This window comes from Thunnus thynnus, chromosome 20, assembly GCF_963924715.1.
Source record: "Thunnus thynnus chromosome 20, fThuThy2.1, whole genome shotgun sequence".
Lineage (NCBI taxonomy): Eukaryota > Metazoa > Chordata > Actinopteri > Scombriformes > Scombridae > Thunnus > Thunnus thynnus.
Window position 1 is genome coordinate 8591388 of NC_089536.1, and position 22827 is coordinate 8614214.

The 22827-nt window shown below is 40.3% G+C and overlaps 2 protein-coding genes across 3 annotated transcripts in view; both read left to right on the plus strand.

Moving 5' to 3' along the window:
- The first annotated feature begins 425 nt into the window (after positions 1-425).
- Positions 426-4371, plus strand: rpl38 (ribosomal protein L38). Of its 2 annotated transcripts, none has more exons than XM_067576299.1 (5): positions 426-511; positions 718-744; positions 1342-1402; positions 2100-2222; positions 4303-4371. In XM_067576299.1, the coding sequence occupies exons 2-5, from the start codon at positions 742-744 to the stop codon at positions 4326-4328; spliced, it is 213 nt and encodes a 70-aa protein (XP_067432400.1). In that variant the 5' UTR covers positions 426-511; positions 718-741; the 3' UTR covers positions 4329-4371. The 2 variants fall into 2 exon arrangements, with proteins under 2 accessions (XP_067432400.1, XP_067432401.1); XM_067576300.1 differs by lacking the exon at positions 426-511 and adding an exon at positions 512-530.
- A 1254-nt stretch (positions 4372-5625) lies between these two features.
- The window catches only part of ttyh2 (tweety family member 2), a 60439-nt gene continuing 43237 nt past the window's right edge, over positions 5626-22827 (plus strand). The window contains exons 1-2 of the mRNA XM_067576117.1: positions 5626-6102; positions 22194-22366. Coding sequence (XP_067432218.1) covers positions 5974-6102; positions 22194-22366 — 302 coding nt within the window. The 5' untranslated portion in view covers positions 5626-5973. The remainder of the gene's footprint in view (positions 6103-22193; positions 22367-22827) is intronic.

Here is a 22827-nt window from a genome sequence, read left to right on the forward strand (position 1 = left end):
CTGGTGGTGTTGATGGAAGCTGAATGACCCATTTGTAATAAAACTCAACGTTATAATAATAATATTTATGAATAAGCAGAAAGACTTATATCATACAGTTTGGGGAAAGTATATGCAAACATGTTGAAACACTGTTATTGTATTAATAAGTATTAAATAGACAAACATCTGTATTTTGAACAATTAATAACGCTAATAACATTATCATGTCAGTGTATTTGTTCAGTATGTGAAAAAAGACAAAAACATCTCTGCTACACAAAGTTATGCCGATTTATTCAGAACTTCCTTAAATCTTTGGCTTTTCTTCTTGTGAATTACTGGATGATTTAACTTGTTTAAGACTCTAAAACCTGCCACAAGAACAACGGCATATCGGCATAAACCTGGTTACAACGGGAGAAACGCTTTTCTTTACTAATATTGGCCCCATATTGGTGCCCGTAGTGCAGTATAAAAGCTTTTTCAACCGGAAGTTCCACCCCTTTTCATCCCCTCTCTGGCAGACTGAGTGAGTTTCACGTTCTCACGTAAACAAAATCGCAATTTTAATCATCATCCATCCTCTTTAACGTTAATATTTATATCCCCGTTACAGCTAAATTATAATTCTTTACCCCGTTAACTAAATGGCGAGATGAAAATTTGTTTTTCAATACATTTCTTCCCGTTGTTTTAATCGTTGGGCTGACTCCATGTTTCTTTGCTCTTCCACAGCCCTCAGTCCGCGGATACGGCAACATGGTAAGCATAACGTCTCATTTAAACACTTCGTTAGATAAGAGAATAAATGACCGACAGGGTTGTAACTTGTGTTTTGTATTTTAGTGTAACGTGAATTGAAATTGTGTACGTTTGTGTGTTAGCCGGCAGATGACATGCTAGGTGGTTAGCATTAGCATAGTGGCGCTCATTGGGCCACCCGGCTACAGTCTGATGCAAAGGACTTGCATGTTTTCCAGCCTTTATTGGTATTAAATTACCAAAATGACTCTGAAACTAATACTCTGTAGTAGAAAAACAGTTGTGGTTGTGTTAAGGTTTTACTCACGTTGTGCTATCTATGAGCTACACACAGTTAATAGCCGTTACGTTACAGTCACGGTTATTACTTCCGTCAGCAAGAAGTCCAAACATCTCAGGCTGTTGTGCCAGTGATGCATTTCACAAACTTGCAAGAATAATGATGGACCAAGTGCTGAGTTTCGATCTCTTACAGAAACCCCAGTTCCACCGGTCCACTAACATCAGTTTGTGGTTCAATTCCAGTCCCAATCTGCTTTAAAAGCTGATGATTTTACGGAAGAATAATTGTCTGCTCTGTTCTTTATTTGCTTGTAGCCTCGCAAGATCGAAGAAATCAAAGATTTCCTGCTGACCGCCAGGAGGAAGGATGCCAAGTGTAAGTTAAGCTCTTACACTCCTACACTGCATGTACTGGTTGACTGGTCTGTTTCTTGCTATAAAACTACAGAATTATATGCACATTTGTCAGTATCAGGACAAAAGTTGGCTGTGGTTGAGAAGTTACATGTGATTTCTGCCACTAAGATATATACAAACAAGTATGTATGGCAAATGGCAGCTTGGATAATGCTATACTGTACAGGTCCTGTTTTTTCTTAGATGTGTCTTAAAAACATGTAATACCTAACATAGGTAAAGTAGAGAAAGTGTGAAGTTGGTACAGTAACAGTTAATTCCAAATAACTTGAAGTGTAACTGAATATTTTAGTCAGTGCACAGGACAGCTGAACATGTGGAAATGTAAAACTTGTCTACAGCCAAGCACACAATTCAAAACTTGGAAAATATCATGAATACTTGAGAAATTACATTTTGCTAGCATTGAAATCACACTTTTCTCTCAAGAAAACTGTTTTTTTTCAATAAGTACTACCAAATAACACAGGTATCTCTAGGAAACATTTAAGAAGTTTGGAAATCGTGGACCTGTTTAAAGAAAAAAAAGTTTATTTTGGAAACTGTACAAATATTTACATATCCACCAGTGTTGCTTTAAAGTTTGAATTGTGATAGTAATACAAGTAGTTGTTTTTATTGGATCTGAATAATGATCTTTGTTTGTCTTCCTCCAGCCGTAAAGATCAAGAAGAACAAGGACAATGTTAAATTCAAGGTGCGCTGCAGCAGATACCTGTACACCCTGGTCATCACAGACAAGGAGAAGGCTGAGAAGCTCAAACAGTCCCTGCCCCCAGGTCAGTATTAGTAAGAAGTCAGCTGCTGAAGCGAACACTAGACAATTGACACACCACAGTCTGGTTTATGCGTCCATGGTTCAGAGAAGGAAATCTCACTTTATGAAACACTGAAAGGTTCTGCATGTCAGTGAATTTTCGACACTAGACTTCGAACATAATCTAGATTGCTCTGAACCCTGTGGAGTTTTGGACCTCTTGTGGCTCAAAGCATACTAGCATGCTCGCTTGGATGTACATGTATGCCACAAGCACAGGGATGACATGATCCATCTCTGACTGCAGAGGATAGATACAGTTGTAGTAATGCTCTGTAAAAGAACATCTTAAACAAGATGTTTCAGAGCATTCATAAAAAGGTATCACAATGTTTTATGTAGGACAAGGATTCAACCTGTTTATTGGTTAGAAATGTTTAAACTGTAGAAAATGACAAGTTAAAGCACAGATGCAGACACTGCTACAGAACAGAAGGCCTTAGTGCTTTATAAGACCACTGAAACTCCAGACTGGAGCAACAGTCTGTAAAATTGAGAGTATATTAAGGAGAATAATCTTGTCGTCATAACACATGCCAAACAGAAAAACGTGTTGATAAAGAGGAACAAAGAGTTAAGTTTCAAAAAACACAGCAGCATAGTAAGGATTACTTATAACACTTTGAGTCTACATGACTTGTATGTGAGTGTAATGTGAGTTATAATTGTGAATATTTGTTAGTTGGCAGAAAAACTGCTAGGTTAGCATTAGCATAGCAGTGCTCAAAGGCTCATTGGGCCACCCAGGTACAGTCTGATGCAAAGGAACTGCATGTTTTCCAGCCTTTATTGGTATTAATTTATCCAAATGACTCTGAACCTAACATTCAAGAGTAGAAAGACAGCTGTAGTTGTGTTGAGGTTTTATTTATGTTGTGATATTTATGAGTGCCTAATCTTAATCACAACTAAAAACCTTCACTGAAGGTGTAATTCTTACTGTCAGCAAGAAGTCCAAACATCTCAGGCTGTTGTGCCAGTGATGCATTTCACAAACTTGCAAGAATAATGATGGACCTAGTGCTGAGTTTCGATCTCTTCCAGAAACCCCAGTTCCACCGGTCCACTAACATCAGTTTGCTGTTCATTCCCAGTCTGTAAAAATGAGAGTATATTGGGGAATAGTCTTGTCATCATAACTCCAAACAGTAAAATGTGTTGATAAAGAGGAACAAAGAGTTCACGATTTTAAAATCACCTGATAGATCTATGATGGACATATACAGTTTACAGGGTAGACAGATGCTCACCTTGTATCAGTGTGAATCTATATGTAGTTTGTCTTCTGATCCAGTGTTATTACTTTTACGATTATCTACTTACAATGACTGTTTAAGGTCACCTATGAACCATGGTGCATGTGGGGGGCAGCTGTTAAATTCTTTCAAAGCAGTTTCAATCTGTTAATTTGAATGAGCTCTTGGCAAAATACATCTGTTTTTCACTGGACGTTTTATGTGGTTGTTAAACAATGAGAAGTGTACGTCAAAAGAATTAATGCCGCTTTTCTTCCACTTTGAAAGGGAAAGTGTTCAAAGATTATGTTTCACTCGAATCTTTGTAAATGAAACACTTGCATCTGTCTTCACTGGATATCTGCCAAAGCTGATGCAAATATAATTAGTCTTCATTGGCTGCATTGATTAGGTTGTATCATGTGGGATTCTGTGCGTTCTGTTGCTCTGAAGTAATTTATTTGTAATTGGTTTGACAGGGAAAAAAATGTGTGGTGAGCGCGAATCAGTAAAAGCCTCTTTGTTGAAAGATTGGCAGTGATTCTTTAGGCTGACTGAGTAATGAAGCCAGTCTGTGTGGGATTGTCAAATGTTCAATGGTGGCGCTATTAGTGGTAATTCTCTCCTTTTTAAACAAGGCATTCTCAAATGTGTTCATTAGTCTGCACTAATATTGGTTCAGTGCTTCAAATTATTAAAGTTCACATTTCCATTCTCAATTGAATAGCGAGTGCAGAAAATAAGAGCTCCCTCTTTGCTGGTGTTGTCTGTATTTTCTAACCTTTGTATTTTTTTTCTCTTTTACAGGTCTGGCTGTTAAGGAGCTGAAGTAAATCCGTGATGTACAGATAATTGTAATAAAAATTGGAAAACTAAGTTATTCGTCTGTGGTGTTGTGTTAATTGTGTCATGCCATGATGCGAACATGATAGATTGGATAAACTTGATTGTATTTTGTCGTTCTAACTGGCATTTTAGGCTTAATGTGCAGCTGGCAGGTTATCTGTAGTAGTCATATTTGGTGTTTTGACATCTCTCCACAAGATGTCAGATTTGAGCTATACTCAGAACGAGTCCTGCCCACAATTCTAAAGAGATTAAAATAAACAATCAGTATGATGTTTTATAGGTCTCATTCATTTTCTGCAGGTGTTTTAATGCCCCACACACCATTTTCTGAGGCTTGTCATCCTTACAGTTGTCACACCTCACTGTTCACTCATAAACTGCACTAACAAATGTCAATTAAGTATATGTAATTTGTTTATTACATATTGTAGATGAGGATTATAGCACATATTCTATAAAAGGTAATTATAATCAATGTCTATAAAAGATGTTTGACAAACTAGTTTTCAACTAAATGCCTCAATAAATTCCATTTACTTGTCCAGCAAAATAATTCCAGCTACTGTTAGATTGAAGTTAAATGGCCTAACGCTGCCAAATACAGCGTGTAAAATATTCTATAGGAAGGTGATCACTTAAGAATGACTAATGTGGATAATAAACCGTGAGCACTGTCATTGTGTGGTGATACATTACAGCATGCATAAAACATTTTTCTGCATCACAGTGACATGCTATATAAACAGTAGGTTTTATGTGTACACTAGTCTGGACGCCTCGAATAAAACCAGTGAGGAAGAGGGTTTGAATGGGTGAAAAGTTGTGAGACATCACCAGTGTTAACTGGACAAAAATCGAGCAAACAACCAGCGCTCTGTGGCTTAATTTTGCTCGTATATTCACTTCCTGATGAACTACAGATGTAAAGGCAGTCTTATAATGATTCACTACCTTGGTTTTACAGTTAGAGAAGATAAATAGTTGCTGGTGTTTGATTGGGACGTCCCCTGCCAGGACAGGAATTATGATCCTCCTGTGGGTAAAGGTCCTTGTAATTGTCTTAGTTGACCACTAGGTGGCAGTGCAGGTACTAATTTGGCAGAGAGACTGATAAAACACTTAAACAATGAAACATTCTGTAAAAATGAAAATTATATCACCACACGGTAAAGGTGTGTATTTTTTTAACAGTTTTACCTCAAACATGCTTACAGACTGATATTTATAAACTCATCAGAGGGGCGTCTTTGCGCGCTCCTGTAACCCCCTCGTGTCCTGTGCCTACTATCAGTGCGCGTGCCCGCTGGTGACTGTGCTGTGTGCGCTCGGAGCAGCTGTCTGTCGGATAGCTGTGAGTCCACACAGACACGGAGATATGGGCGCAGTGTGATTATTCTTTCTTTCATGAAAAAAAACCCTTGTCGGATTTCACTTTGCAACAACACTGCTGTTTCTGCAGGACTTCCTCTACGTTTTTGTCTCATGTGTGGCCGAGAGTGTGTTTCCACACACGAGCATGCTTTTATCACTGCCTTTGTTTGATATGAGACGGGATTAAGACCAAAACTGCCCGCTTTACTAAAGAGAGGCTAATTTAGGCTGCAGCCTAACTTTTTTCTCGGGGCAGGGATGTCTTCGGCTCGGGTGGATTACATTGCGCCCTGGTGGACTTACTGGCTTCACAATTTTCCTCATATCAACCTGAGATTTCAGCCCATTGACAACAGCTTCCAGCCTGAGGAGGAGAACTACCAGCAGGTCAGTGGAGGAAGATGGGACATACCAGAAGCCCAGTTATCATGCACACAAGTAAAACTGGGACACAGTATGCCTATGGGGTTGTGCAATGTCTGTTACTCAATAGACAATTTACAGTGACATAACAAATTGTATGATTCTATAATATTCCTTTAATTTACTAAGTTAATGTTAATCATTCTCGTTATAATTCTAATTGCACTCATGTATATCACTGTTATAGGATGTTTATAATCATTATGCTTTCTACTGCTTTCATATTAATATTCCATTTTGCATTATTGATGGAAAAATTGGACCAAAAATCACTCTGGGTGTCATCCAGCCCACTTAAGTGGTAGCCTCTAACACATTTATAAGAAGCTGCATACTGTTATATGGACCAGTAAACCAAGTCAGAAATGCTGGGGTTATTGGTGTTATCTGTTTAAAGTGTCATTTTAGAGGTCTGTCTAGAAGCAGATATTACTCTTCTTTGCAAAAAGGGGTACTACACTATTGTGGAATATGTTTTTGTTTGTTTTGTTGTTTTATTACTGAAATGTACAGTCATTTACCAGTAAAGACAACACATGCCTATCTTTTAAATACTGCCTTCAGTTGGACTTGGTAACATTTTTCATGTATATTTAAGTGGGACTAATAGATTGTGTTTGAGAGAGTCAGAGGAAGAGTTGAGGATCGGGACCCACAGTTGTGGGTGAATGCTTGCAAAGATGTGTTTCACCCATGGGAGTCGAAGTGGTTCCCATCCAACTCCAGATGCGGTGACAGGGCTGTTTCACACAGCTTTGAAGTGGGTTGGGATCAACTGTTGGATGACTAATGACCTGCTTGTGAACACATGTCAAGTACTATGAATGTTTCATTATTTCACGGTTTAATTTTTCGAGGTTACGTCATGCCGAGAATAGGTGACATTTAAGTTCATTGCTGCAGGATCTCAGCGCAGAGGTTTTCACAGAGTGAGGTCAGGGGACCTTTAGGGATCCTGTGGAGGAAGAGCGGGGCCTCATGGGAAAGAAACATGAAGTAGCAAAAGGTTAAACTTCCAGAAATCAGATCAGTTTAGACTTGCTTGAAATAAAGGGAGGATACTACTGTGCCACAAAAGATGAATGTAATGTGTGCCTTGATAGTAAAGATAAAACTCCCATACTATTTCTGTCATCAGTAAAAAAACATGGGAGACAGGGTGGAGCTGAGGTGGGGCAAGCAAACAGCATCCTCTCTTGATTGGCTGAAAGATGAATCAGTCAAGGAAACACCCCAAAGTCTTTCTAACTCTGCAGTAGACCTTTATAACAGCAGATATTTGTGCTACAGGGCTCCCTTCTACTAAAGAGGACACATTATTATTTCCAAGTCTATATTTATATTCTGGGGCTCTACTGGAATATCTTTGCATGATTTAAAGTGAAAAAACCCCTCCTTATTTGTCTTATACTGGCCCTTTATGCAGCCCCTCAGTTCAGCCTCTGTCTGAAACAGGATGTTTTAGCTCCTGTCTCTTTAAGGCCCCCATCCCGATGAGCCCACTCTGTTCTGATTGGTTAGCTCCCAGAAGCTGCCCCTTGGCTGACTTCCAGCATCTCTGGAGGCTATGTAAACAAACAGTAGTAGGAGGAATTCACTTCTTTTTCTTGTTTTATACTCAAAATGGAAACTTCTCAAATATGTCTGTACATGTTCGAGCCAGAATCCAAAATATGCAAGTGGACAACGCAAACAACCCTTGGAACAGACGGCGGTTTATGGGCAAGAAGGAGGAAGCTGACTTCATCAAGAGGAGGAAATAGAGGTGACGTTGCAAACGAAGCGTTCAGAGCAGGTTGAAGCCCTGGCTTTTGACTCGCAGGGAGCATTTTACATACACTCACCTCAAGTTCTGGACCTTTAACTATGTTTAACATAGACATCTGACATTAAGACAGTATAAAAATAAAAGACAGTCACAAAAAGCATGATTGGTCCCCTTTAAAGTGTCGTAAGTCAAGTTCGTCCATCCAAATAGTCCCCGAGTTTTGACAGAATTTCCAGAATGTTGTGAAAAGAAAATGTTAATGAAGGCGTCTTTATATCCATTACTGTTATACGACTATGGGAGTTGGTCTCAGTGATATAAACAGTTAGTGTAATTAAAAGATCACCAATCAAAACTCAAATTAAAGAAATATGACATTTATGTTTGTTTCATGGATCAAGGAACTTTATAGTCGCCTCATCGCTCCGCACAGATCTGATGTTTGTGTCTGCTGGCATTTTTCGTCCCTGAAGTGAAGCAGAAGCATCCAAGTAAAATGCTTCATGTACATAATAATTTATTTACAAAGTCTGTTTCCATTGCATCGATACACTAACTTTTCCACCTCAGCCAGGTATAAAAAGGTGTGAAATTCTGACTTTTTTTACAAATTTCCGGTGTTTTCCGCACATGAATACAGGTGCATAGAAACACACTTAGTGAGTCAGCATGAACAATACTCTGGATGCTGCCACCATGAAAAGGCCTTTAAGTTAAGTGACGGAAAATCAAAATGAGCTGAAAAATACTAAAAAGCTCTGTAGAGCTGTGGGGAACTACAGAGTCAGATGATCATTTTCATCACTATGAGCAACCTCTGTCACATACACGTGTTCATGAGATCCTTTGTTAATATGAAATCATTGCAACATAAGTACAGGGAGTCCAGGCTGCCTCAGAAAAAGACGACTGACTCTATTTCTACAGAGATTTAGAGGTTTTTTCGAAATCAGTGCCAGCATTTATGGCCCAATTGCATCTTAAAGCACTTAAACATTGGTTTCAACATTCATCTGTGATGCTGCCCTTTGCTTTTAACTTGAGCTCAACTGAAGTGGAATAATGTTGTGCTGGTATCAGAGAAGAGACAGACAGAGGCAAACTAAGTGGAATTTTTTTTCTTTTCGTGCTGCTAGCTTCCATTCTCTGTGCCACAGTGGAAGTATGGAGTCAGAGCCACGGGGTGTGCGATGGGAGGGTGGTGAGTCTCAGCAGGAGGGCAGCACTTCCTCCTAACCGTCAACCACAAGCAGTCAGTCAGCCAGGGATGGGAAAACCCAAATCACCACAACAGGGCTGTGCAATATGATGATATATATATCATGTGACAATAGAAAAATGTATATCGTTTCATATTATGCTCTATCATTTGTTTCACTGCATCACAAATCACACTCTTTACGGCAATATTTTTCGTCATTTGGATGACGCCTCGCGTTCTTCCATATTGCACGGATGCAGGCAGGAAATTTGCATGAAGGCAATACACAAAAACATGGAGGAGAGTGAACATGACACAGAATGGGGTAATTCCAAACAGAATGACTCTAACCAGCCAAGACAAAACGAGGAACTGGTACCTTAAAGAGGGTCTACTTCTGTCTCATGGACGTGGTTTATGTATGAAAAGGCTGAAACGGACCAGAAAACCATACTTTTCAAATTATGCCACAGACCGGTTCCTACAACAGATTTAAACACCACTAACCTCTTTTACCACCTATGTAAGAATCATATTAAATAGTACGGAGATGAGAACCACAAAAGTACAGTCAAGTGCTCAAAACAAACCCCAGACTCAGATGTTGCAAGAGGCTTTTGCCCAGGGCACACCATGTGGCAAAGAATCACAAAGATATATAAGATATAATTCAGAATGTAATAAGAAATAGGCCTTTCCATGTGGTCATTTTATATAAGCTATTAATTCATTGAATTTACAGAAAATGTGCTATATCGTAATATGTATCGTTATCTGGATATGACGTGACCTATATCGGCATATAAGATTTTGGTCATATCGCACAGCCCAACACCGCAACCATCAACCTCTCTTTTTTTCTATGACTTTTGTTTATCTGTTTCTCTTATTCTGCCTCAAGTCTTACAAAAGCAAAAGCTCCCATTCTCTTTTGTCTTTCCTTCACTGACACAAACCCTCATGCTTCCACTTTGGAGAGCAATTTTCCGTAAAGCACCAAAGCTAATGACACAATCTCAAGTCGATGCAAGGCTATTTAGGCCATTACATTTCCTGTCCTTTGTGGGCTGTCAAGCTTAATTTTGATCACCACCTCCTGTTTTGACTGGATTAGCAGCGGCGACAATATCCTGTATATCCAATCAAGGGAATGAAGAACTAGGGAAAAGGTGATATATTGCCCCTGGATGTACATGCATGGTTGTCAGGTTGCTATAATACGTGTGAATTATTTAGGGCTAGTGTTAGTGTTGCTAATGAGGTGACTCAATCGATTAAATGTGGTTGGCAGTTTATTCTAAGTGCTAGTGGTCAGACTGTAAAGCAGTGAAAGCATCTAAGCGTCACACTGGTATTAATAACAGTTATATTTTCCCAGTGCTGTTTATTTCTACTATGGGGTGATAAACCGCATTGCACATGTGCAGTGTTTAATAGTTAAGCATTCAACGTAAGTGGAGAAAAATTAAGCCTCTTAATCAAGCTGTGTAATGTTGAGTCCACTCTTTTGTAAAGGAGTTGCTGAATCAATGTTTAGTGGAGACTATTGAGCAGTTGAGCCATGCCTTGTCAGAGGAATTGTAATTGGCCAGTTGTAGTGTGGGCAATCCTGGTTAAATTCCTCTGTTGGCTTTGGGCCATCGAATGTGATGGAATGTAAGGGGTCGCGATCTCTCACTGTTCTTTGTGTTTGTGTGTGTGTGTGTGTGTGTGTGGTAGTCGGTTTCTCACCCTCTGTTGGACACTGGTGTTGTCCGTGCTGGAATGCCTGTAAGCTGAATCACCTGACCAGAGCTCTTCTCTAATTTCTGTCTTCTGACAATAAACAAGCAATTCTCCTTAATCTTACAGTCACATATTTTGGAAAATCTCATCCAATGCTGCATTGAACTGCACTTAAGGTTCCAGTGTGCTTGAAATGAATTAGGTCATAGAACGTGTCGTCCCAGTATACCTATTTTGAATGGCCGTTCTCGAAGGCAAAGTTAAAAACCTGCCATCATAGCTTACCTCTACCTCCATGACGATCTCTCTCCAAGACCTCTAAGACAATCAGGGTGTTTTAGACAGGCACTCTTCGAAGGTATTCATGGTGTTGCACTCGGTGATGAAAAGTGACAGGAGTAGTTGGTGAAGAATGAAAAAACAGAGCTTGACCTGCCTACTTTCACTTGTTGTGTGAAGTGGGCGTGATTGTTGAAATTTGGGAAAGTTACAAAAGACACAGATACACCACGCTGATTTTATAGTCGGAAAGGGGCTTGACTATCCAACGAGCACTTTGTTTTAAGTATACTGAGTCATTTACTGACCTCCTGCTCACAAAGTGACACATCCATCTTGTAGAGAGGCAATCTGCTGATGTTCTCAACAATCAATCGGCCTTCCACAGCACACCGGTCTGTGTGATGTGAGAAATATATTTCTTTGCCCCTCATCTCTCTGTCTGGTGGCCTTGAGGATGGGAAGAGGGCAAAAACTGCAAACTGAAAAAGCTCACCCTAAAATAGGACGGGGTTTAATTTGTGTGTGTGAGCGTGTGTTTGTATGTGTGTGTGTGTGTTTGTGTGTGTGTGGCATCATGTGTAGGTCAGCAGGTCCTAGTCCATCTGACTTCCCTTACCATTTCCTGCATTGTGACCCAAACAAGTTTGTGCCGAATGCTTTCAGGTTCCATCACATGGACCGCTGTTCCTCATATACACTCAGCAATTCAGGAAACTCTGACGTTATCCAATGTACTCATTTTATCAGGCTGAACAGTGACTGATATTGTTATTGCCATGTATCAGAGTTATGTTACTTCTACAGATGAGGTCTTTTGTTGGGAAAAAAAACAGGCATTTTTCATGAGCATTGACTGTATTCCTATGATCAGCTGTGGTTGATACTGTAAATGCTCAATGCATGCTCAGTTAAGCACAGACAACAGCATAAAATTAGTTGTTCCGCTGTTGCTGAAGGAAAATCTGCCAACAGTCACAAACAACAGGAGCCACTAGGGCTGGGTATTGATTCGGACTTTCCAGATCGATTCGATTCCAATTCACAAGGTCCCGATTCAATTCCGGCTTTGATTCGATATCGATTCGGTCAGGGGTTCAGTTACAATACCAATTTTGCTTGGATATGAGATATTCTCAGAGAATTAATGCTGTAAACTGTACAAGACCCTCTATCTGATGCATTATTAAAACATTAATGTTCACATTAAGAATTGACCCCAAAGCAGTTACATTAATGTACTTTCTATTTAACATGAACACACTACAGTAGTCAACACAATATAATACCACTCTACAGACTCTACAGTCAGTGAGTATTGAGTGACCAGATAATTGCTTTCTTTAGTACATTTTATAAACAACACCAGGCAGCCGGTGTAAATAAGGTGGCTAGAAACATACCTGCTGTAATGTAAACATCACTTATACCACAGGAAAACATGCCTTCAGCGGAACAGCATGTTCAACGAGATCGGGCCACGAGATCTCGCACAATGAAATCTCGTGTGAGATATCGTGCACAGCCAGATCTCATTGAACATGGCTGGAGCTGCTCCAATGAAGGCACCGCTAAGCCTAAAGGCAGATGTCTGGATTCATTTTGGATTTAAAATCCACAGGAAAAGACATATATTAAAAGATAGATCTCAGATTTTATGAATCGATATCGGACAATTTAAATGAAGAACGATTTAAATCGGAAAATCGACTATTTAAACCCAGCCATAGGATATACTGTCATTAAGTATGCCTTATGTGCTGAAGATTAGAAACAATGGAAAAAAGTATTTCAAGTAAGGAAATTTATCATGTCCGTCCTTGTGCCTGTTCCAACTTCAGTTAACCCTGATTTACAGAACTGACAGTAATTTCAGAGTTTAATGCAAAAATAAATTCATTTTATCATCATAAAGAACATGGATGTCTACTGGAGGTTATCTCACACTTTCTATACATAATTATAGAAGATTCGTCTGTCCCAGCACCATTTGTCCTTGACAACACAGCATCCACTTTTCACTTATCACCGCTGATCACTTTAATGTTCAGCTCAGACATGGTCCCACTGAAAGCACTTTATCTTGCTATTACTGCGGCCTGGAATGATACGGGACAAATGAACAAGCCACAGACATACTATTCAATTACAGGAGCAAACACACACACACACACACTCTTAACACACTCGATCTTTCTGCTTCAGTGGCTTTTCATACAGAGATTCCCAGGGAACAAATGTTCCACCCGAGCGCATCCAAACAGTCTCCTCCTCCAGACCTTTCTGTTTTTGCTTTTTTTTTTTCTTCTGTTGTCTTTGTTTTCCCTGTTTCTTCTTTTTTTTCGCATCAGCATTCCCTTCACCTTCGCCTTTTTGTTCATTGATGTTAGACCTCTCTATGTCAATTTAATATTTTAATTTTAATATTTTAATATATTTAACATTTCCCCTCGTGTCAGAGCTGCTCACGTGTGGAAGACTGAGGATTTATGTGAAATCATGAAGATAAAATCAGAAAAGGATAATGTCCCCAAATGATTAACTTTGATTGATCTGCACCAATTTAAGTATAATTATACTCTTCTTCATTTGTTAATTTTCTAAACTATTTGATTGCATCATCAAGTCCGAGCACTCACTGTTACAGGTCGTTCAATTTTACTGATCACAGCTGATTTTACAACTGACTGCATATGCTGTGCTTTTGCATTAGCTCTGTCTAGTTTGTGTGATAGAAAATGGAAAATTATGCATGCCGAGGGTTGAAATCCATTATCTGTTGAACTATCACTACCATTCTGATTGCATTGGAAATTTACCAACTCCTATTGTCGCCTCCTCAAAAAAAAAATCAATCTTAAATCTGTCGTTCTTGATTCCCGTGCTGCTTGTCCCACCTCAGCCGCTCCCTGTTTATATGAAAGATTGCATATCCTTATTGTTATAACAGTGATTCATCTCAGCCCAGCCTCTGTAGTAGCAATGATCTCCCCTTTTCCTATGCAACCAACTCCTTACTCCTCCTTTGTGCCATGCATTCATACAGAAACATTCACTCATAATGCCCCCTCTGGCTCTCCAGAAGGTCATTAACCCCAATCTGTCTCTGTAGTGCATGAAGCCAGTTATTAGCATCACCTGATTGGCTAGATGGTATTGTTGAGGTCTGTACCGATAAGGCAATATGAACATCCCTCCTGCTGATCTAACAACACATAAACAGGATATGACAGCATGGTGCTGAGGATTAATGATTGTTTGATATGTCTCTGGATTTCCTTGGTATCATAATTTTTATGATTAATAGCAAAATAAGACTTTTTTTCAGCAGGTCAGATCAAATGCCTGTACCCACTTGCCAAAGCTGCATGAACTGGGGCAAGCAGATTCACGCAGCCAACCTCCCCTCCAGCAGAAACAACAATGAAAGTCTGCTCTTCCATGGAGGCGGGGTTGAGTTTCCTTTGTTGTGGGGGTCTAGCATCAAAATCATGACCCTTGACTCCCCTGAGGGTAGGGTTTGAGCTTTGGGTTCACAGAGGGTGTCAAGGGAATAGGGAGATAATACGCTTCACTGCACTCCAAAGAAGTCCTGGTAAGCAGGCCTGCACAGAGAAGCAGTTACTAGAAAGAGATTCGTGAAACAACAGGAATAAGCCAAACATTCCTCTTTTCCAAAAAAAAAAAAAAAAGAAAAGAAAATCTTGTGAAATTAGCAAAGACTACACCTCACAAAGCTCCAGAGACCTCCGGTTTGTCCTGGCAAAGTGTTGAGGGGAAACAAAGCAGTGCAGCATAATAGATATGAAGGATCCTTTAGCAATGAAGCCCCTTCTTACTCCCTATTCCCCTTCCTCTCATCCATAACCCATGGGTCGCTTTACTGGGACTTAATGGCGTCCCAGCTGTGAACATGGGCAGGCCCAGCCGAGTGCACTGTGCCGGAAAGACCCCTGGACCCTGGGGGAATTCAACCAAGTGTCAAGAGAGGAGCAGGCGGCAGCATGGAGGAAGACAGCGAGTCGAACAGCTCCATTGATCTGTGGTGAGGGGGGCTTTTGCCTCGCGGTGATGCCATTCTGGCCTGCATTTCTCGAGGCACTTGGCAGCCCTTATTCAACGATTCATGGTGGCACAAAATCATTACATAAAGTGCTGTATTATAATGTGCAGTGTGGTAAATGTATAAAAGAAAGAAATAATTTGTGGCTCCTACTCAGTAAGGTTTCTAGATTTCTCTTGGTTTTAGTCTGCGGAGCCTGTGAAAACATTTTTATAATGTCTTCTAGGCTCTGGGGGAGCTTTGCTAAGTTGAAAAAATAATCCTGATGATGTCATACACAATGTCTTATAAACTAGGGGTTAGGGGTTTGAACTTTTAACATTTAGCATTTTTGGAGCTTGACTCATAATAATAGCTGGGACTTAAAGTCTCTTAAGGACATCATAAAACCTGGTTCTTATGAGTCCCCCAACTTTATGGACGTGTAGTACTAAATTGCTGAAATACCCTTAAAAGTAAAAGGGGAGAAAATTGCAATAGTTAAAAAGTAAGTACAAGAGTAAAATCTATCTGTTGTACAACAGCAAGATCAGGCTCCTGCTTCCTGCTAGGCTTCGACTTTTAAGGTGGAATTTCCTTCTTCGTCCTTGTCTTCCTCTTCCTCTAACTTACTTGACATCCGTTTAACCCCTCTCAAGTTGAAGGAATGTCACTGTCCATTCAGGCCACACACACACACACACACATTGTACATTAATGCACACTGTGCCTAGAGACCTTCTCCACCTACGCACAGCTGTCTGCCACCTGCTGTGGAGCAGCCATGCTTGCGGAAGACACTTCATATCGCTTAGCGTGCATTTAGCACCGCTCCAAGCTTGTGGAATTCCAGTGTTAGATGACTTAGGCCTGCTTAGCAGATGCAATGTAACAGATGGAGGTACTTTCCATCTCTATGTATTAATTATGGCCACTACTTGTATATTAAAAATTGATTTTTAATGGGCGCTTGGCATAAGGCACGAACTATATACCACTTAGACTTTTGTGAGTTTGTATCCGTCTTGACGTGCAGCACATCCTCCATCTCTTCTGCCTTCTTTACATGCATTTCCATTCTGCTCCAATAAAGCACCGTTTTCACCAGTAGAGTGCTCATCAAGATGTTTCATCAAGATTCATGTCAGATTTTCTGGGTGAAACTTGCTCATCATCATTAAGATGTACAGCATTTGGGAAGATTTTCTGCAAGGAATCATTGTTCAGAGTCCCTCTGACAAAATGAAGTTAAAGTTGTGTGACTGACAATTTTAATATGGACTCTCACAAATTACCCCTGAATTATACCTCCCACCACATTTCCTGCATTTGAGAAAGATGCACCATGAATGTGCTCTGGAGCTGCACAGATTCTACTCAGTATTGATTTTTGTTTTCCTAGTAATCTCGAGAGCATTCAGGGGTTTATTTTTCAGTGCTTTTTCAAATCACCGAATGTTAAGAACCAATACAGCTATTCTGTTGTGGCCAGTTGTCTGAAATGTTATCTTTTAGAGTATTTGTTATATTTTCCAGAAAGCTTTGTAATAGGCCCATTACAGCATCACTGGCCATTTATCTGACTGTCCCATCTTTGTTGTCATCCTCCCATTGGCTTTTATCATACCTCTGATGGGACTTGGGGGGGTGTAAATGACTCACCCAATGCCCTCTGGATCATTTCTGCTCCAGGCTCCTACTGCCTCATTATGCCACTCCCTGGTCCTATAGAAGTGTGATTGCGTGTGTGTGTGTGTGTGTGTGTGTGTGTGTGTGTGTGTGTGTGTGTGTGTGTGTGGATGCCTCTTATTCTGTTTATTCTATCCCTCTATAGTAAACAAATGCATTTTTTCATTCTTTCTTGTATGTTCAAAACATACACTTACTTGCTATTTTTGGTATGCTTAAAGCTGCCCATTATAATTTCCCACAGTCCAATGCAATATATTCATGTAGCTTGTTTTGTCCAACCAACAGTCCAAAACCCAAAGATACTATCATATATGGCAAAGAAAAGCACTGAATCCTCACATTCAGAAGTTGGCACCAGCAAATGTTGCCATTATGACTAAAATGATTAATCAATCATCAAAATTGTTCAATTTTTGGTCAATAAATTAATCAATTAATCATTACAGATCTAATCTAATAAAACAGCCCTGCAATAAATCCTCATATTATATATATATATATATATAGATACTTCTAATATTGTGTTGGCTCATGAATGGACAAACGTAAACTGGACAAAAACATTACAGGGCTGTTGTATTGGGTTTAGTAATGATAGGGTTAATGAATTTGTCAAAATAAATCAATGATTTTTAGAAATGGTTAATCTTTTAAGTCATTATCAAGCAAAATTGCCAAACATGACTCGCTGAGTTCCATCTTCAAACCTCAAATGAAGTTGTCACTTGTGACTATAGCACATTTGGATTGTAACTTTTATTATTTTTTAAGCCCTAATTTCATTTCATCTACTTAATAAAACATTGCATTTTGTGAAGTTCATACAGGGACCACATGAGAGTATTTGTGAGTAATAGATGGCTCTCTATAAAAATATTTCTCTTGATATCACAGTGTTAACTTTGCTGAGTTCAGTGGTGTGTCAACCCCTAAATTAATCCATTAGTCATCCTTTGGTTCAGAGCTTACAGTATGGATGATTTGTCTTGTCACACACTTGTGTGTTCATTTTTGTACACTCAACAATCAGATTCCTAGGTTTGCTCTCTATTTTGGGAAAATCGTAGCATTATGCAATGTTCCAGCCTCAGGGTGAAACCATTTACAATGGGCTTGTAATGGGAGAGAAACTGGGCTGTGGAATGAGTAATGAAGAGTCTGTCTGAGGTAGCCATAGGGATGAGGTAGCTTTATGTTTGTCTTTGTACTCCCATTATGGCCATAGGCACGTGCAAACACATACTTTATCATTCATGCCTCTACCACCCCTCTTTTTCTCTTTCCTCTGTCTTCACTCTCTCTCATCCACGCCCAGCTGTCTCGCTGTTTTCATTACCTACAGTATTCTCTCCATCACTCTGTCATGCTGTCTTTCCATTTCCCTTTTTTCTCATCTTCTCCCCCTCTACTCCCTCCCAACTCTGGGGTTGCCTTTCCGCTCAGCTAGATCTTCCTTCCTTTCTTTTCCTATGTCATAGCCTGCAGTCTCCTGCGCACCCCACCCCCCGTCTATAGGGACAATTGAGAGGAAACACAACAGAGAAGACACTGGAGTGGGCCTCTTGAGTTAGAAATGAGTAACTAAGGAGGAGGGTGTTAACATATTGAGTCTGCTTTTATGGGAAACTACTCAGACCTAATTTAGGTAGCAGTTAAGTGGTCAGAGCTGCCAATTTGATTTTTACCAAAGAGCGAATGTGTACACACTGGTTGGTAAAAGATAAATGGTGTTTTTAAACCTAATGGAAGGTTGGAGCACTTGGAAAGTGATGGTTCCAGGATGGGGTTGTGGTGTGTGCATCTTTGTGTCTTTGAGTGCGTACAGTCTCTGTGTGAGTCCTTCCACTGAATGGATGCTACATTATTCAGAAGCCATTATTTTTGCGCCCTACTACTGAGAAGAGAAGGTAGAGAGAAAGAAAGTGTACAGTGTTGTCCATAACTGCTTTAAAAGCAGCCTTGGAATGAATGTTTCCCTGAAAAAGTATACATTTATGAGTTTCTTCATAAGGCCCATGCAATTTTTAAATTACACAATGGATTCTGAGGGAGTTTAGAGGCCCAAACATGATGACAGCTGCCACAAAAAGATCATACAGACCAAAGTTTATTCCTTTGACGCCCTAAAGAGTCCCAGTAAAGCCTTTTACTGTCAACCACTTTCCTCACTGGTTTTCCCCCTTCTGCCAAATTCCCTCCTTTCTCTGTATTGCCTGGCTGCAGGAGAATCACAAGACAGAGGCATGGCAATTTAAGCAGGCCTGTCACATGCTGCTTAATTCAAATAGGCTGTGATAATTTGCCTTTTCACTCGTCCTCCCTCCCCGTCGCAAGGGCACTAACTAACCTGCACGTTACCATGACGATTCAAGCGGCCGGGTGGCCCAGTGTTTGCACATTTAGTAGGAGTTTCCAACCCCTTTCTCTTCTGTCTAACAGTCACTGCTTATGGTGTCTCCCACCCATCCCCCATATTCATATTATCCACCTGCGCCCCACATCTCCATCTCATTACTGTTTTCACCTCAATTACACCCAGTTTACATCGGCGCCCATGACTCCAAACCCCTCCCTGCCTTCAGATGAGACGAGGAGCTCTCTCTCTCTCTCTCTCTCTCTCTCCTTCTCTTTGTCTCACCTTGGTGCACACATCCATCCATCTGTCTGAACACACCCATTAATGCATTTACGATCCCATCTCTTAAACCGCAGTGCCAAATTTCCACTAATTTCCAGACCTTTTTTATCTGGCACTGGAGAATATGAGAAAGTTGAGGGGTCAATGACTGAAGCGTCTACCTCTCAACCTTCTGCTGTTTCTCTGATTGCCCCGTCGCTCCCTTGACACTTCTTGTGCATTTTCTTTCTTTTTTTGTCAGCGGATGCGTAGCCTTTTACATGATAGGCATGTAGCTGTGAAATGGGACAAGATGAGGCACAGCACCCCAACAAATAGATCTGGGGAGAGTAGAAAGAAAGATTGTTTTTAGGGGAGGAGAGCAAATTATAAAATGGAAGATTCTTGGTGCAAAACACAAAGTATGTAGTGACGATATCTATATATAGTTGTAGTTTTGTCTTTTATTAGTAAAGTGAGTAAAGTAAACAGCTGTTTTGAGGTTTCTTGAGGATTTTTTAATTTACCTGGGACTTTTATAGCAATCGTTGACATAATCCTGCATATTCTCCCATTTTTGGATTTTAATCCCACAACTCAACTTGCAGGACACATGACATCACAGCATGGGAACAGATGGCTCAGCACCAAAAAGATTTCAGACAAACTAGAAAGGAGCAATGGTTGGGGGGGTGGGGGGTGGGGGGGTCTGGGGGGTGCTGAGCTTGAATAAACCCATCTGCTCACAGATGGATGCAGAATTCATTTGAGGCTGTTAGGACAGTCTTGTTGCTATTTTTGTCACAACACTCCATCTTTCACAGAAGGTGGGATGGAGGCTAAAGGAGGAATATGAGAGGGAGAGAAGTAGATTCAGAGATGTATGAAGAGGTGTCTGCTCTCTCCAACTGGAGGCAGGGGACGCTGGGAATGAGGATAACAGGCTCCCAGAATGCAGCTGGCCTTGTTTCTGGGGCTGATGCAGAGATATTCATTAGTTTTTTGGTGTCTTTTATTACCACACAGTAGCTGTTAACTTTAGTTTGAAATGGTGTGTTTGGAGTCACAGAACGTCATTGCCATCAGCATTATGATGCTATAAATAGAGAGACATTTTGCAGAGGAGAAAAGGATAAGCTTTTGACAGCATTTATTTGATGAAATCTTGTCATTGGGAAATTTAATACAGCGGGAAAAGTTAAATGGCAGCCAAATTAATTAAAGGAACAGTTGTGAAAATGGCCTACTGGTAAAATTACCTGTTCAATCATTACAACATAAAAGTCATTCATTTAACCCTGGTAACTATGTGGTTCAGTGCTCAATGCTTACACTTGAGCTAACAGTAAGGGAGCCAGTGTTGTTATATTATTAGCCCATGTAACAGGATAACAAAGTCCACAACAATCTGACAAACACAGACCCTTGACATAGGTAACTTGTTAGCAAACCACCTGTCAGCTATTTAGCATCACACATCCAGCAGGGAAACATTAACCTTAGTAATTTCCTGGCCACTTGACTATGCTGTCTTTTTAGTTCCTTTTTAGTCTTCACCAATTCCTGAGATAAAAACGTGGGATTTTTAGCTGCTAAATGTTATATTTCTTCACCAACTAGTCACTAATTTTGCCTGCCATTTGTTGCTGGGGAGTTAGCATGCAGTTGGTTATCAGAGCTAACATGTTTTGTAAAAGAAAGAAAACACTAAAACATGAAAAACTTTTCATGCTAGCTCAGTGTGCTACCAAAAAACAACAAACAATGGATGATTTGGATGTCTGTGTTCCTTATTTTAACTTTTAACTTCTGCTATTGCATTTTCTCGTCCTTTATTCCTCAGTTCAAGCAGTGGTTGCAAGTACATTTACTCAAATAATGTCTTCAGTATTTACTATTTAAATTTATGCTGCTTTATACTTTGACATCCCTCTGAGTTTCAGAAATTGCTCACTCCTCGACCAGCTGTAAGATGTATTGACTGAGAAGTGACCATATTTGGACGAGAGGGTGGAGCTGACCCTAGTGCTAGCTGCTAGCTTGGTTAGCACGGTGCATTTACATTCTGTGTTTAACTGTGATAATACTGATGCTAATTTTTGCTAGAGAAAAACAGGCTTAAAACCATTCAAACAAAATGTATTTACTGGAAAAACTGAACAGCCGACTCCGTAGAGGGGAGAGAGAGACAATTAACTTTCATGCATTGAAAACACACTGTAAAAGAGTGGCAGCTATGCCTATACTCTGTGAATCTGGGGTTACACCATGTGCACGTTACGTAATCAACATCGTCACTGTGGTAGCAACTTGCCAATCACAAGGTAGCCATGCCCCAAAGCGAACCCTGCTTTATCGTCTATTTTACTCTAAATGCCACCATAATTTATCAAAATGAACATCATGCTCTATTTAAGAACACTTGAAACTAGCACTTGAGACCATGAACTCATTAGGAAACTGTTTACTGGTGTAATAAATCAAGTAAGAAGTAGGGTCATTTTCTTACATTCAGACTTCTTTTTGGAAAGAATGCAGGTTTATGGCACTTACACATTGGCACATCGGGAGCTACCCTATTCTTATTCATAAGTGACCCTACTTTCCAGGTCAAAATAGTTTTGCACCGCACGAGGCAAAACACGAGATCTTATACCACTTTATGTCTCTGATTCAAATGCATCATGTCACCCCCCCCCCCCCCCCCCTCCCCCCTTCTCTCCCTCTGTAGTCTCTCATATTCCTGGGCTGTGTGGCGGCTGCAGGGCTCGGCCTCAACCTGCTATGTCTTGCCATCTACCTGAGCTGCCTGTGCTGCTGCCGCAAAGACGAGGAGGAGGAGAGCAAGAAGCCAAACTCTTGCTGTGTAACCTGGTCTGCCGTTGCTGCCGGCCTCATCACATGGTGAGAAAATCAAGACGCTGACAAGCTGTTATGTCTAATTGCTGATGATAGTGCACACCCACAGACACAGCTGATGTATGTGATTCTGTGTGTTTTCCCATTTTCTTTATTGGTCATTCTGTATTCCTAACGGGAATCTGTAAGTGGTTTTCACTGCACAGACTCTCATTCTGTCTTTGCACATAACCTATTTTCACAGGAGATCCATAACTCATCATCCGGAGACTCTCTGAATATTTGTCCACACTGTATGTGTTTGTCCGCCTGTCTATTATGTTTGCTAGTCTCTTGTTTGTCTGCCTGTCTCCATTTTCCCATTTGTATTCTCAAGACATTCAGGGACTCTCTCTCTGGTGTACATGCCTGTCAGTCCACCTCTCTTTTGAAATACCCAAGCTCCTATTTGCAGTTCTGCAAGTGTGAGTGGTTCGGGTTCACACTGGCATATCCAGCCTTCTTTA

Coding starts and splice junctions, on each gene's coding strand:
- rpl38 (XM_067576299.1), top strand. Junction 1,403..2,099: donor CAGGAGGAAGGATGCCAAGT/GTAAGTTAAGCT, acceptor GTCTTCCTCCAG/CCGTAAAGATCAAGAAGAAC. Junction 2,223..4,302: donor CAAACAGTCCCTGCCCCCAG/GTCAGTATTAGT, acceptor TCTCTTTTACAG/GTCTGGCTGTTAAGGAGCTG.